This window comes from Dermochelys coriacea, chromosome 6 (genome assembly GCF_009764565.3).
Source record: "Dermochelys coriacea isolate rDerCor1 chromosome 6, rDerCor1.pri.v4, whole genome shotgun sequence".
Lineage (NCBI taxonomy): Eukaryota > Metazoa > Chordata > Testudines > Dermochelyidae > Dermochelys > Dermochelys coriacea.
Window position 1 is genome coordinate 69,953,341 of NC_050073.1, and position 16,635 is coordinate 69,969,975.

The window sequence follows — 16,635 nt, forward strand, 5'->3', positions numbered from 1 at the left end:
GTTGAAGGCTGCTATCAAATCCCCCCTCACTCTTCTCTTCTGCAGACTAAATAAGCCCAATTCCTTCAGCCTCTCCTCGTAAATCATGTGCCCCAGCCTCTAATCATTTTCGTTGCCCTCTGATGGACTCTCTCCAATTTGTCCACATCCTTTCTGTAGTGGGGGGCACAAAACAACGCAATACTCCAGGTGTGGCCTCACCAGTGTCAAATAGAGGGGAATAATCACTTCCCTCAATCTGCTGACAATGCTCCTGCTAATGCAGCTCAATATGCTGTTAGCCTTCTTGGCAACAAGGGCACACTGTTGACTCATATCCAGCTTCTCATCCACTGTAATCCACAGGTCCTTTTCTGTAGAACTGCCACTTAGCCAGTCAGTCCCCAGTCTGTAGCAGTGCATGGCATTCTTCTGTCCTAAGTGCAGGACTCTGCACTTGTCCTTGTTGAACCTCATCAGATTTCTTTTAGCCCAATCCTCCAATTTGTCTAGGTCACTCTGGACCCTATCTCTACCCTCCAGCATATCTACCTCTCCCTCCCAGTTTAGTGTCATTTGCAAACTTGCTGAGGGTGCAATCCATCCCATCATCCGGATCATTAATGAAGATATTGAACACAACCAGCCCCAGGACAGACCCCTGGGGCACGCTGCTTCATAGCGGCTGCCAACTAGACATTAAGCCATTGATCACTCACTACCCGTTGAGCCACACAATCTAGCTAGCTTTCTATCCACCTTACAGTCCATTCATCGAATCCATACTTTTTTAACTTGCTGGCAAGAATACTTCTAAAAGAAAACCTGCTAAAAGAATACCTGCAAGAATGAACTCTGTGACCAAATTTCCCTCTACAGTCTCTAGCTTCTTCAACCATATAACAAATGAGGAAGTAGATTTTCAGAGAAGAATCATCATCTGATGGTATCTTTCTCCATGGGCAAAATATTGTTATCTCATTACACATCATCAATCAATGCTTGTGAAATGATGGAAACAAATTGTGGAGAACCAACAATATCTGTCTAACCTGGAATCTTTCTTGTTTCCAGTCAAGAGGTCTGGGGAGATAGGATAGGACAAGTTTTTGTTACATATCTTTGTTTTCAGGGGAAGTGTTTTATTATCACAAAAAATATGAGAAAGTATGAGATCACATGGACTCAAAACTGTATTTTAATTGTCAAAAAAATCACAGTACCTACCCCTTTCCAGTGGTAGGATTTGAGCATTTAATGGACTGCCACTTTTACTTTCAGTTAAGAGCCAATGGTTAAAGTTTTAATTTTTCTTCATATTTCTAGGGTGACTGTATATGAATTTCTATGCAAAAGTATGTCTGATCTGGTTTATCAGTCCTGGGTCTTCATTTCTGATGAATATTCATGACCCAAAAGTGGTTACTTGGATTTCTGTGTCAAACAGGTTAGATGCTGTTTCTCAGTATAAACAAACTATTTGGGAGTCAACTCGAGGAGGATTAGGCTGTTGGCTGCTTACCCTTTCATAAAGAGGTATTTGGAGTTATTGCATTTAAAAGTCTGGAAGTGAATTAAAAAAAATATTGCTTTATTAAAGGTGAACTGCCAGTGACAAATTAAAATTAAGTTCAGATTTATGTGGCAAATGTTCCTATTCACCAGGTTGCAAAGAACATTCAGCACAGAAATAAATTTTAACTAAGGTTTTTTGTATATTATTTTTCCCCCTGTGAAGGACTCTTGGGACTTCTTGTTCTTGTTCATCAACAGTATCACAGAATATATCGCAAAAAGAAAAGGAGTACTTGTGGCACCTTAGAGACTAACAAATTTATTTGAGCATAAGCTTTCGTGAGCTACAGCTACAGCTCACTTCATCAGATAGAATATATCATTCTATTATAAAGAAAATAGATTTCATGAACTATAAAGACTATTTTGATGTTGCATTCTGGGATGTCCGAGTGATTAGGGGTATGGAACAGCTTCCCTATGAGGAGAGTTTAAAAAGTCTGGGACTAATAATCTTGGAAGAGAGACAACTGAGGGGAGATATGATAGAAGTCTATAAAATTATGAGTGGTGTAGAGAAAATGAATCAGGAAGTGTTATTTATTCCTTCACATAATACAAGAACCAGGGGTCACCCAACAAAATTAATAGGCAGATTTAAAACAAACGTAAGGAACTACTTCTTTACACAACATACAATCAATCTGTGGAACTCGTTGCCAGGGAATGTTGTGAAGGCCAAAGTTATAACTGGGTTTAAAAAGGAATTAGATACGTTCATGGAAGATAGGTTCACCGATGACTATTAACCAAGATGGTCAGAGACGCAACCCCATTTTCCAAGTGTCCCTAAACCTGTAACTGCCAGAAGCTGGGACTGGGTGATGGGGTGGATCAATCGATAAAGGACCCTGTTCTGTTCATTCCCTCTGAAGCATCTGGTACCGGCCACTGTCCTAAGACAGGATACTGGGCTAGATGGACCATTGGTCTGACTCAGTATGGCCATTCTTACATTTGTATATTTCATTAGTCCCCTCTGCTGTTCAATCTGTGTATTAAATTGCTAGAGTCAAAAATATGGAGATTCGGGTTGCAGTATTATCAGCATGCTAATATTACATTATTACATGCATCCTGATTATAGACTGTCAGATGATTAAGACTGTCTAGCTGACAGTTTATTGAATGAGCAACAGCTGTTTGAAAGGAATCAATCAGATAAAACTGAGGATATACTGGTGAGTTGGAGAAGCCTTTTGACCAGCTCGTTGGCAGTTTGTGTCTGTTATCCAGAGAACGCATCCCTCATTGATAAGACCAGGGTAGAATTTGGAGGTCACTCTTAACTGCTCTTAGCATAAAGGCCCATGAAACAGTGATCAAGAGGAGTTATAACCATTTCCAGTTTAATCAGGAAAAGTTGATAATTTTTCTCATATGGAAACTCCAGCATGGTCATTAATGTCTTTGTTACATCCCAGGCCAGTGTAATGCACTCCTAAGTGGATTTCTCTTTCACTGATTCAGGGGCTTTGACTAATGAAAAATGCAGCTGCACACTTTCTCCTTTGGAGAGAAAGATGGGTGTAAATTTGTGCCTGTTCTCATCAAACTACACTGCATCTAAATACACCAAAGGATACAAATTAAAGTTATCAGTAGTACTTTATAAGGCCCTTCTTTATCTTGACCTGTAGTCCCCCAACCCATGTGCTTGTCTGACAGTTATAACTGGCTAAAATGAATCTGCCCTTATTTCCCAGGTTTGGTCAGCTCTGAAGTTCTTCCCACTTTTGTCTAAGGGTGCTAAATTTATAGACCCCACATCTCACAAACACTGCCTGTAGGACAATTCTGGGAGTCCCAAAATCAGTTGCATGGACCACATTGAGTCATCAGATTTCAAAATGACGCTTTAATGAAACATGGTGTTTTCATGTAATGTCAGATTTTGTCATTGATGGGTTAATCCTCTTTGATCAACATAACACTTGTATGCAGTGTTGTTGTAGCTGTCTTGGTAACAAGATATTAGAGAAACAAGGTGGGTGAGGTAATGTCTTTTATTGGAACAACTTCCATAGATGACAGAGACAGGCTTTTTAGCTTACACAGAGCTCTTCTTCAGGTTTGAAGAAAAAAGTTATATCCCAAGAGGTAATGCATGTCTAGCCAAAGGCACATGGTGTAATAAATGCTCAAAACATGGACATTTTGCAGCTGTTTACCTCACCAAAGTAGTCAGGAAGTTGATTCATATTACAGACAATCAGGAGCCATTCTTTCTGGGATCTATCATTTGTGATGACAGAGAGCTTGCCTGGGAAGAGAGACTGAATATTCATGGCAAGACTGTTGACTTTGAAACTGAGTCAGGAGCTGATGTCACAGTCATCTCAGAAGGGACTTACAATCATCCTCAACCCCTCCCAGAGCTGAAGTCACCTGACACAGCTCTGACTAGCCCTGGAGATATTCTGACCTGCACTGGCCAGTTCACCACAGAAACAATGTACAAAGACAAAAGCTATGCATTCAGAGTATATGTGATGAAAGGACCACAGACCAACATCTTTCTCTGATGCAGTATGACAGCCATGATAGGCCTAGTGAGAAAGGTAAAAGAATTTGATTGACTATTTGGTGATATTGAACTTTTGAAAGGAGATCCAGTACAAATAACCTTAAGAGACAATGGTAAACCATATAGTGTACATACACTTTGCAGGATCCTATCCCATTACTTCATAAAGTGGAACCTTAGTTAAGGTGAATGGAGTGGACTCACATAATCAAGAAAATCTCTGAGCCAACAACATAGTGTGCCCCAATGGTACCACTTATAAAGAAAAATGGAAAAATATGAATCTGTGTGAATCTTAAAAGACATAATGGAGCAGTTGTGAGAGAAAAATATATCCTCTCAACATCCAAAGACTTCCTCCCCAAAGTGAAAGAAGCTCCAAACTGGACGCCTCGAGCGGATTCTGGCAAATTCCATTAGCCGAAGAAAATGCTAAACTGACTACATTATGAACATTCTTACAAGAGCTGTCACTCAGTTAGACAACTGCCAGGTCTAGAAACTGGCCACTATGTTCATGTCAAACTGAATGGAGAAAAAGGGTGGACCACTCTAGTTGTCAGAAAGAAAAGGAATTCAGTGCCCAGATCAGATGTGACAGACAGTTCAACAGAAACCGTCGACATCCGCAGCATCTTCCGTCAGAAAGAACCACCAATAAATGACAGCTTTCAGGGTAGCAGCCGTGTCAGCCTGTATCCGCAAAAAGAACAGGAGGACTTGTGGCACCTTAGAGACTAACCAATTTATTAGAGCACAAGCTTTCGTGGGCTACAGCCCACTTCATCGGATGCACAGAATGGAACATATAGCAAGAAGATAGGTCTATATATACATACAGAGAAGGTGGAAGTTGCCATACAAACTGTAAGAGGCTAAATACTTAAGATGAGCTATTATCAGCAGGAGAAAAAAACTTTTCAACTTTTTTTAAATGCCTCAACAGAGGGCAGACGCTGAACGAGAAGACTCCAGGATTCCAGCCTGACCACAGCCAGGCGCGGCCACCACTAACGGACAGTCAGATGACCAAGCGTGATGCATTACGGCTGTGTAATCAGAAGAACAGTGCGACGCAGAGACCCTTAACTGACCGAGCGTGTTGTACTTCAGCGGCAGCCGGACAGTGTAACACTGTCAAGGGTTGGGACGCAGAGCTGAGGGCGGGGGAGGTGCTAGGGGGATGTGAAAAGTTGAAGAGTATTGCGAGGTTCAGCCACTAGGTGGCGCTGTGCGTGACGTACCCTATTTGAACCACCCTCAGCATGCCTGGCCGAGCTTTAAAAGGGCCTGATGACGACATACCTGGGGTCACAACCACGCTCTGCGACCATCCATGTCTGGTAAAGGAACTGCACCAACCACAAACCCACCTCACGCCAGCAAAGGAACGTCAACACTTCCGCCTCGTTAACCCTCACGGCCAATCGTTTCACCCCTCCAGAGCCGCTCCTCCGCCACGTGACTCGCAGGCTGGCTTCGGTCTCAGCGGCGTTTCTCTGGCGCATGCGCTGTAAGTTTCAGTCTCCGTCAGAGGGAGAATCGGCTGTCCTTTTGTCTGCGCATGCTCTGAGCGGCCGCCCTCTTCCTCCCTCCGCACTCTATTGCGTATGCGTTGAACTCCATCGCCCTGTTTGGTGCATGCGCTGAGGGAGGCTCCGCCTTGCTCTAGCTCCGCCCTCGTCCCCACCGGGAGCGGCGGCTGTGATGGCGGCCTGGCCGGGTCCGCTCCCTTCGGTGCTGCTGTTGCTGGTGGCGTCGGTGCTGCCCGGCGGCTCGTGGGGCTCAGAGGCGGCCGGGACGGGGGAGTCCCCTGGCGGGCCGGGCCCCGGGGAGCGGTTTAAAATCGAGGGCCGGGCGGTGGTGCCCGGGGTGAAGCCGCAGGACTGGATCGCGGCGGCCCGGGTGCTGGTGGATGGGGAGGAGCACGTCGGCTTCCTCAAGTGAGCGGCGGAGGTGCTCGGGGAGCGGCCGGGCCGGGGGTGGGCGGTCGCCGCGTGCCGGGGTCAGCAAGGCCGTTAGTCCCCGCCGGGCGGATCGCCCCTCCCGGGGTCTCTGCTGCCCGCCCGCCCGCTCGCTAGGCTGGCAGCGGGTGACTGATGGGAGCCCGCCGCACACACAGAGCTGCCTGGGGCGATCTGGGGAGCGGGGGCTGGGCTGACGCTCGCCCGGCTCCTGTCGCCAACGCCCCCTCCCCCCCGTCACGGGTCGCCTTACACTTGGCCGGCCTCCGGGGGCTGAGCGCGCCCTGCCGGGCCGCCCTGCTGTCACTCCTAGCTGGGCCTCTTGATGCTTTGGCGGCCTGGCCCGCGGCTGTGCCCCCCACTCATACTTGGCCCCTGGGTTGATGGTGTAGGGTTCGTTGTGATCGTTGGGTGGCTGGCATTCTTACCCCCCCCCCACCCCCCTTACTTATGGCAGGGAAACCACACAGAATTATGGGCAGAGCCAGACCACATTTCTCACTTTCCCAGCTTTCCCAGTGCCCCACGAGGTTAGCTAGCTTGGGCAGGCAAAGGGAGCTGCCTTCTGTTGTTCCACAGATGTTGTAACATAGCGATCAAAAAGTACAAGTAGTCAGTCACAGTTGCAAAGCTTCCACCAATTGATTTCTGGAGCCTGATTGTGATGCATCAGTGATTCCATCATAGCTTCTTTTATTTTTGTACCTGGCATAATTACAGGTTTCAGAGTAGCAGCTGTGGTAGTCTGTATTTGCAAAAATTCTCTGTGTGTGGTGTATATAAATCTCTCCCCCTGTTTTTTCCCACCAAATGCATCCGATGAAGTGAGCTGTAGCTCGCGAAAGCTTATGCTCAAATAAATTTGTTAGTCTCTAAGGTGCCACAAGTACTCTTTTTCTTTTTATTTTTGTAAACTCTGATAGTATCTATTGAAATTTATAGGCTGCTCCTTAATGTCCCTAAATGACAATGATTAGGTGACATCACATGTATAAATCTTCTTAAAAAACTGTCAGTTATAATAGTCTCTTATATTGAAGCGTAATGAATCTTTATTTTATTTCCTCAGGACAGATGGAAGTTTTGTGGTTCATGATATACCTTCTGGATCTTACGTAGTAGAAGTTATATCCCCAGCTTATAGGTTTGAACCAGTTCGAGTGGACATAACTTCAAAAGGCAAAATGAGGTGAGCACTTCAGATTATTTTTGCATCGATCCATTGAAACAAATTGAATCTAGCTGGTAGTGCGGTATTAGTGTTGCTTGTACTCACTGTAGTTCGGACAGGGTTGGTACTTTCGTTTTAGACCTTGTTTCAATTGTTTATATCTTTTTTTCAAAAGTTATTTGTTGGTGGAAATTTAACTTCAAAGGTTTAGCTTTATTTTGATTTTTTTCTCCCTGTTCTCGCAACTTTAATATGAGTGAATGGAAAAGATTTGGAAGAGTGTTTTGTTTCCATTCACCACTTCAATAATTTATTGGGTTGATAGCAGGCAATGTGAAATAAAATCTGCCCCTAAAATCTCTACCTCCTTTCTTTTTTGAGAGGCTTCCAGTGGTCTCCTGAGATTCTTTTCTTTCCATTTTTAGTCTGTATCCCCTTTCTGTCTTGCTTGGTTACTTTCTGTCTGAGTCAGGAAGAGGTCTCCATCTCTCTGTCCCTGGAATCTGTGTGCTGTTTTGTTCATTCTCCTTCAGTCAGTCTAAAGTAGTTATTTGAAGAACGCACATCCTTATTCCAGGGGTGGAGCAGGTTGCCATGTTAGTATGGAGAATTAAGGACCATACGTGTTCCTAAATTCTGAAGTGCTCTTATTAGACCATGGCACAGATCCCTGTACTGTTTGTCTGTGCTTGCCTCATCCACAGCAACTTTAACTGTGTCCTTTGTTTGTGTTCGTTACAGTAGGGTGTCTTAGTGCACACTAAGGCTTTGTCTATACCGGCAAATGAAAGACAAAACTTTTATCATTCAGAGGTGTTGGAAAAAACAACCCCCCAAAAGATAAAAGTTTTGTCGACAACAAGCGCTGGTGTGAACAACGCTTTCTTGGCAGGAGAGCTTGCTCCTGCTGACAAACAACAGCTACGCTGCGCACCTTTTGGCAGCACGGCTGTATCTGCACAGCCACGTCGCTAAAAGCTGCGCAGTGTAGACATAACCTAATACACAACTCTACATTATTGTACACTATTCAGCACATAGTACAAAGGAATAGCTGTTCTGTCCAATAAGAGGGATTTATTTGAACTCGTAAGATGAAATAAAAATGTTTAAATTGCACTTTTTGTTTAATTTCTATACATATGTAGCAACTTTAACTTCACACGTTAAGTGATCATACAATGGCAAATCCTGTTATAAGTGATAAGCACAAGAGGTGGAATAAAAGTGCCTATGGGAACTGTAATGCTTGTTAATCTTTCAGAACCAGAAAAATATTTCAATTGAATATTGCAATTAACTGAGTCTTTGCATTTAATTAAGCATATCATGATGTTGTCTTCTTATTTGAAAGCTTAAAACCTACAGACTTGTTAGATGTCTCATCCTATTAACAACGATGACATACTTTAAATTTTTAAAGGTAAAATATTTTAAAAAAGGAATCCCAAGTTGAAGTGAGACTAATTTTTTGTCAGACGTAATTAGAATCTTTGGTACTCAGACAGAGGCTCAGGCGCAAGTGGCTCTTTTAACATGCCTCCTGTAGCTCTTTGCATTACATGATATTAAAACACTGTGTGGTTTAATTATTAAGCAATCAGGATGCTTTTATTATGTTGGTAATCAATTGTAGTTCATAAAATAATACTTGGTCAATCATTTTGCTGTGAGAATAAAATATATATGATATAAATATTTCCCCTATCATACTGTTTCATTTACTATAGTACTATACATTTATATTTAAACAATGAATTCACTCTACTGTGGCTCTTTTGGGTATGTTGATTGCTAATTTGGCTCTTGAACTGTTGAGGTCTGAGTATCACTGAATTAGATTGTTCCAATATTTGTTCCTGTCGAATGCCAGACTTGAAAATTAGCTTTGATTAATGTAATGTACTGGTTTCCTGGCATGGGGGGTTAAGCAAACACTTCAGAAATTGTTAACATTGTAATCCATATTTAACCTGACTATGATGCTCAGTACCCAGAAGAATGTGTTCTCCCAGTTATACTTAACAAACCACGTTTACCAGTTAGCTGGTTACTGAGATCTCCATAACTGTATTGAAGAAGTCCTTGGAGTCACAGCTGAAGTTTTTCTAAAGCTTTAATCAAATTGTCTCATGGTAAAGTTAGCTGACTAATCTTTTCTGACCAGCATTATAATTAACACACATAGTTTCTTCATCAACCACTTCCCACAAATGGTTCTACTGTTTCTGATCTTCTATTTTTTTTCTTACCTGCCCACTTTAAATTTATACATTCTACCATAATTGATAGTCTGGAAAAATATTAAGGGGGGGATATTATTAATGGATGGGATGATGGGTATTGTTAAAGAGTAACATTTGGACAAATAGAAAAGGAGTACTTGTGGCACCTTAGAGACTAACAAATTTATTAGAGCATAAGCTTTCGTGAGCTACAGCTCATTCATCGGATGCTCACGAAAGCTTGTGCTCTAATAAATTTGTTTGTCTCTAAGGTGCCACAAGTACTCCTTTTCTTTTTGCGAATACAGACTAACGCGGCTGCTACTCTGAAACCTGTCATTTGGACAAATGTTTTCTATGGTTCACACTTTCATGTAGCAGATTGTTAAGTTTGTAGTCTTGTAACAAGCTTTGACTAGAGGGAGTATTATAAAGGATATGTCAAGTTAGAGGGGAGGGTTTTAAAAATGCTTTAAAAATACTTATTTTTTCACTAGAGCAAGATATGTGAATTACATCAAAACATCAGAAGTAGTCAGGCTGCCATACCCGCTTCAGATGAAATCTTCTGGACCCCCTTCTTACTTCATAAAGAGAGAGTCTTGGGGATGGACAGACTTTCTAATGAACCCTATGGTATGTATAGATGCAGCACACAAATCTATTTGCTGCTGATTTGAGATTTTTACCTTAAAGCTTTTTAGTAGCGGATTTAGGGTAGCATCCATCCATAGAAGTTAGAACGCCAAGCAAAGAAAAAAAAAAATTCTTGGTACTTGTGAAAATAGAGAAAATATACAATCAGTTTGCAAATCTCAGTAAAACAAACTTGTTTTTCATATATATTGTCCATAGGATAAGAGGCATTACTAGAGATGAATGGTCGCACCAGTTGAAGAGCAATTGCAGGTTTATGGTTGTTGAAAAATGCTTATTATTGATAGTTGGATGAAGCCAGTTGGGTGGTTGCAACATTGATTTAAAATGTCACACTCTCAGCCAGCAGCAAGATTCTTTCGCTGCTTTTTTCATTAATAAGAGTAGGCATTGCAGGATTAAGCATAACGGTAATGGCAAATAACCAATACAGATTATGAGTTTTCACAGTAAAAATGTTAATCTCCTGTTGGATCAAGCTGTCTGCTGTTTTCCCAGTTCAAATCATGAAAGCATTATTTCTTTATTTTACACTTTTTTTTTAATTAGAATATAAGTGAACATATTAAAATCTAACATGCAGAGAACAAAATCACAATCTAGGGGGAAATCACAGGCAAATGTATGAAAATATGATGCATCCTAAACATCCTGAAGCATTCATTTTTGTATTAAAATAGGTTAAAGGAATGCTGTGGCTCTCTAGGTACTAAGCTTTACTTGTCTTGGACAATGTTATAGTTGTAAATGTGATTATTTTAATTTGATAGCCTTGTTTTTAATCAATCTTCAAATCAGAAGAACCAAAATGCACACTACTCCTCTTAATGTCAGTCCCAAATATAAACAAAACTGTGTATGTGCACTATGCTTAGGTTCTATGTTAATAGAGCTTTAAAAGAATTAAGGCTTGGAACAGTCTAAGATGGGGAAACACTTAAGCTCAAGCTAGGGATCTGCATCCATTGCAAAGCACATGTAACTGCAATATAAAATTTTGTAGAATTAATTTGGTGACTAAATAGTGCCTTGTTCTGAAGGACATAAACAAAAATATTAACAAACTAACTGTTTATGCTCAGATGAATTAGGACCAGTCTACAGTAGAAGTCTAACTATGTCTGGCTCAATTAAGGGCATCTCTATCCAGTGATAGTTAGACTTCTACTGTAGACTGGTCCTAATACGTCTGAGCATGCACAGTTATTGTATGTTAATGTTTTTGTTTAAGACTTTCAGTACAAGTTTCAAAACAAGACTCTCTCTCTCTCTCTCTCTCTCTCTCTCTCTGTGTGTGTGTGTGTGTGTGTGTGTGTGTGTGTGTGTGTGTGTGTGTGTGTGTGTGTGTGTGTGTGTGTGTGTGTGTGTGTGTGTGTGTGTGTGTGTGTGTGTGTGTGTGTGTGTGTGTGTGTAAATAAATCAGTCTTTAGGGTATTATGTTATATCCTGGGTTAATCATGTGTAGTATCAGTAAAAAAGGACAAATCCCAACCAAAATCCTTTTAGATATTTTTAATGTCCCAGAGAGTTCCCATGCTTCAGCAGAATGGGAGGGTATTCAGAGAAATACAAGACACACACACATGTTGCTGCTTTTCCTCTTCAGGGGATGTTGACTAGATTTAAAATTAAGCGAAGTAGTACTGTCTTGATTACTTTTAGGCCTGCAGATCTTTTCATAGGCAGAGTTCTTACTGAATTTTGACAAACAGAACTGGGCAAAAGATGTGCTTCCAGTGTTTCAGGAATCCACTTCTCTCTTAAAGTCAGTCTCTAAAGAATCTGAGAGCTCAACCACTTTGATATACTTGGCATGCACTCTAACCTTGCTTTCTAAATTTTATTTAAATTCTTTGCAGTCCTGCTGAGAATCCTTAGTTATGTATCTCCCTAGTGACCTATAATGTGGCAGTGTACATATCAATACATCGGATTCTGTGACTATCCTAAAACACTGAAATAATTTTTCAGGAAAATGAAGTATTCTATTTGCTACAGAACTGCTGATGGGAATGAGCTGAGATTCCCTGAAACTCCATTTTGTTGGGTTGATCTACTATGGAAAGGGTCACAGATCCTAATGACACCTTTTCTAGGAGGTGATGTGTTCTAAAAATTGACATGTTTCTTTCTTACTTGTTTGTCTTAACTTTTTACAGTCTCTCAACTACAGTCCGTTTATTATGCAACTTTTCACCTATGTTAAAAACTTCATGCCAAATGTGCACACACTCCAAAAAAGGTGCAAGTAGGATCCGAGTTGACATACACTTGAAAAGGAAGCCCAAGAGATGGATGTATCTGAAAGATTAATCTGATAGAATTTTGGGGAAAAAACTATAATTTCATGTTTTTTCCCTTTCAATAAATGACAGGAGTTTTTTTTGAAGCCTTCTCTTCCCCACACTCCCATCCCATCAGGCTATACCCACTGGAACTTCCCCATGATCAGTTGCCTTTAAAATTCATGATGGTTTTGTTGCCCTCCACACTCCTAGTGTGCATTGCTTTATTGTAGCAATCGGGGTTGAAGACTTTAACAATATTCCATTTGAAACATTCCGTTCTCTGCCAATGAATCACCAAATTCAGAATTTAAACTGAAGTCTCCTACTTGGCCCCTTATAGAACGACTAGGTTACTGAGCCAAATCTTCAGTTGTTTTGCAATATGGATTTCCAGCTAAGATTGAATCTTCACTCTCAGGTGTTCAGTGTTGGATGTCTTCCTGCTTACTGAAGTCTTTCTTAAAATACTTTGAACAATGACTCAAACTAAGGAAATGTTCTTTGAATTTCTCTCTTCTGTTTAGGTTATGATGATGGTTCTTCCGTTACTGATATTTGTATTGCTGCCTAAAGTTGTCAACACCAGTGATCCTGACATGAGACGAGTAAGTATGCTCAGTACAAGTGAATATCAAAAACATTAGTGGATTTCAAATTTGCAGCAAACAATGGTGATGAGATATTAAGTTACAAAAAACAAACACAGTACAAACTAAGAGTTGCCTTATGGGACACACTTATAGACATCTGTATTCGTTCAGTGAAAACTGAGGCCATGTCTACATTTATGGGAGATCAGTGCAGCTGCGATCAATTTAGCAGGTCTAGTGAAGACCTGCAAAATCAATCACAGCGCTCCCCTCTTGAATAAGGTAAGTTGACAGGAGAGCATCTCCCATTGACGTAGCATGGTGTAGACACCGTAGTAAGTCGACCTAAGCTACGTTGACTCCAGCTATGTTATTCATGTAGCTGGAGTAGCATAACGTAAGTTGACTTACCCCAGTAGTGTAGACAAGGCCTGAGTTGCAAATACCGTTATTCTGTTCTAGTATCAGTTCTATAATCCTGCACTTGAGTCAGAACACAGAGATATTAATTTAATTATGTATAGCTATGAATTGTATTATGGTCTGATATTTTTCAGACCTTCTGTAAAAATCAATTAATGCTCAAATCTCTCTCCACCTAGTTCTCTTGTAAATCTTCTAATTTTTACTCTTCACTGTTAAAATCAAGCAGTGAAGATGCAACAGGGCTTGCTTTTGTATACTATTTATAGACTCCTCTAGGTGTGTTGTGAGGCATAAGACTTTGTGTTCTCTTCCCCTCCTGTGCCACCACCAAAAATGTATGGTTTACTGGTGTCTATTCCTGGTGTCAGAGGTGTTATGATATGAAACCTTAATGTAGCCACTTATTTTTAAATGATCCTAATTTATTGTCCTTTTACCATGCAAAATGCCAAATAGCGGAAAGCTAGGACAAAATGGAGATTCAAGGTGTTTACGAAATCTTTTCTACTATCTAGAAATGTTCATTGTCTGTCTTTGGGTGGCTGCTTCTTTTGGGATTCAGTTGGTTCCAACTCTTCTTTCTCAGAAACCACTGTCTTCAGTAGTACTTTGCAGGTGTCCAGACCTCTTTAAAGTGATATCTATTAAAAGCAAAAATCAGAAGAATGTGTTTAATGCCTCTGGCTTAACTTTGATAGAAGCTAAAATTGAAAGAAGACCAACTACCTATGAAATGCTGTTGAAGTAGGTTAAATCCTAGAGACTGTTTTAGAAAAAAGCCAAAACAAAACAAAAAAAAACTGTTGTTCTTTATGAAGTGCATGCATTCATCCACTGCTGTGGACAGACAAGCTGCCCTCATCTTTTAGTTTTTATTAACTGGGTAATTTGGCTTCGTAATAAAAAATTCAAAGTTGAAAGTCTCAATGACCATCAAGGTTCTATCTTGGAGGAATGGGAAAGGGTTAAAATCTAAGAGCTAGAATAAAATGGAAAATGACATTGCCGTAGTGGCTACATATTAAACCCTACAGTATAAACCTAAAACTTATTCACTTATGAAAAAGGAGCTTTTACTACACTCTTCAACAGCTTGTTTTTTTTTCCTTTGGGTGATCCGCATATCGATATCTAATATATAAAGCTAAGGTAATAGTTGTGCTCTTGTAGAAGTATTAAATATCGGTATAATATCAACAGGCTAACTTTTGGCTCATTCTTACTTGAAATTATAAGACAATTCTGAATGTTTGCATTGCCTTTCTGACCCTCATGTTAAGGGCTGGTATAATAAAAATATAACTAAAAAATTATAGCATTTTGGAAAAGTAATTGAACTTTTATTAATAAAATACTTAATTTCCTTTTGTAAAAGAAGATAACTTGTTTATCTTTCAAAATGAAAGGATATTTATGCTAAACTATCTAAAGCTACGTTAAGCACGGATGGATAGATGTCCTCACATTTAAGATCCTTTTCGGCACATGGAAAAGGAAGATATTAAGGCGGTGGATCAGAGCTGTAAATTAGCTATTCAGTAATTGATAGCTGTGTAAGAAATTCTAAAAATTTCTGCTAGATATGCAATAAATGCTAGGTTTTCAAACCTTTGGGCCAAATCTGCAAAACTTAAAAATATGTAAAGTCCAGAAGAGGACATTCATCTTAAAATCTAAAGATCTTAAAACTAGTCAAAATAGTGTTGTGAAGAGGATCAGTGTATCTTAGCTACAGTTAGCTTTGAAAAATTGATAGTTTTTATATAACAAGTATCTGCCTTGTAAGACTACTTGAGACATGGTTGCCTTGGCTATACTGAGTGCTTTTGTTTGTTTTTGTTTTAAGTTTCTTCGTGTAGTTTGGGGTTTGGCTGTGGTTGCACAAATACATTATCTCTATAGTGATGTGCTCACTAGAGAATTAGTGCATAGCAACATGATCGAGGAAATTGCAAAGCTACTTAATGTGCCTGTTCAACTGATGTTACAGAAACAGCCTTAAATAGTCAATAGTTTATACTTGGATTGTCTGATTTTTTTTGTGTGCAGGAAATGGAGCAGTCAATGAATATGCTAAATTCCAATCACGAACTGCCTGATGTCTCTGAGATCATGACAAGAATTTTCTCTTCAAAATCTTCCAGCAAGTCTGGCAGTGGGAGCAGTAAAGCTGGGAAAAGTGGTGCTGGAAAAAGGAGGTAGTTGTTTCTTCCTCCTGCGCCTGAGTTTGCACAACTGTTTTTGTGTGGTATCATCTGTATGGGTCTTGGAAGTTCAAAACACCAATACTGTAAACTTGATCCAACATGAAAATTGGTCTGCTACAACTGTTGTATGTGATGTAGCTTTTTAGCCCATTTAAGCTGTTTTGTACTTGGCAGTAAGCAGAGGAGGACATGGCTTAAATCTTGTATGTGTATAAGGTCAATATTGATGATACTAAATTAACTATATTGCTCTGTAGAAAATGATATTAAAATAATTAAATTATATGATGTGCTATACATTAATGAATAAGTTTTAATCCCTAGACAAAATCTCACTATATGTAACAACAACTTTTGGTTTCAAAGAGTTCTATTTTTAAAAATGAGCTTAGAGTTTTTCTATCCTTCTCTTCTATCCAGTTCTCAAGTGCATAAAGTTTCTCCCTTTGATGAAATTGAATCATTTGAGTTTACTGAGGAAAGAACTGGCTCTGCCAGCTAGAAGTATTTGAACTGAATATACTATGTATTTGAGTTACTTTATTTTGTATGTACATTTGCTGGCTGCCAAAATCCTATTTAATAAGGTTCGTTTGAGTGGAATAGTAGTTCATGGGTTTTTCCATTTCATTTTACTTATCTAGCAGCTGCCACAAAACTTCAGCACAAGAGCAGGCAAGCATCCTTTTCCAAAACTGCTCATGACCTCCATCAAGTTACTTATGGATCTCCAATAACCAATCAGTAAGAGGAATGCAGCTCAGGTCCTTCCGCTTACACTGACCACACTGAATGCCTCTTCTCTGAAACATACTTGATTCTTACCAGTTCTCTGACTGTATTTGCTACTAGTCTGTCTAGGAGTCAGACTTGAAGCCAAACACAGGGCAAATTAATTTTACAAGTAGCTAGGTTGACTCCCACTTATATCAACTTTTAAAACTGTTTATAACAAACTCCATAATAGAACATGATTGCATTACAAGGTAAATGGAACTGCATGTAGTCATTTATTGGCAACACTAC

The 16,635-nt window shown here is 40.1% G+C and overlaps 1 protein-coding gene and 1 long non-coding RNA gene across 6 annotated transcripts in view; one reads left to right on the forward strand and one right to left on the reverse strand.

Moving 5' to 3' along the window:
* Nucleotides 1-5,683, reverse strand: part of LOC119856990 — a 99,492-nt gene extending 93,809 nt beyond the window's left edge. For 4 of the 5 annotated variants that reach the window (XR_006281853.1, XR_006281850.1, XR_006281851.1 and 1 more), the window contains exon 1: nucleotides 5,387-5,683. This is a non-coding gene — a long non-coding RNA (uncharacterized LOC119856990). The remainder of the gene's footprint in view (nucleotides 1-5,386) is intronic. The other variant, XR_006281854.1, reaches the window with a different exon arrangement.
* Nucleotides 5,684-5,708: 25 nt separating this feature from the next.
* Nucleotides 5,709-16,059, forward strand: EMC7 (ER membrane protein complex subunit 7). The gene is made up of 5 exons (XM_038405175.2): nucleotides 5,709-6,024; nucleotides 7,115-7,234; nucleotides 9,939-10,077; nucleotides 12,911-12,991; nucleotides 15,452-16,059. The coding sequence occupies exons 1-5, from the start codon at nucleotides 5,789-5,791 to the stop codon at nucleotides 15,602-15,604; spliced, it is 729 nt and encodes a 242-aa protein (XP_038261103.1). The 5' UTR covers nucleotides 5,709-5,788; the 3' UTR covers nucleotides 15,605-16,059.
* The last annotated feature ends 576 nt before the right edge of the window (nucleotides 16,060-16,635 follow it).

Coding starts and splice junctions, on each gene's coding strand:
- EMC7 (XM_038405175.2), top strand. CDS start 5,789: ATGGCGGCCTGGCCGGGTCCGCTCCCTTCGGTGCTGCTGTTGCTGGTG. Junction 10,078..12,910: donor ACTTTCTAATGAACCCTATG/GTATGTATAGAT, acceptor TCTTCTGTTTAG/GTTATGATGATGGTTCTTCC. Junction 12,992..15,451: donor GTGATCCTGACATGAGACGA/GTAAGTATGCTC, acceptor TTTTGTGTGCAG/GAAATGGAGCAGTCAATGAA.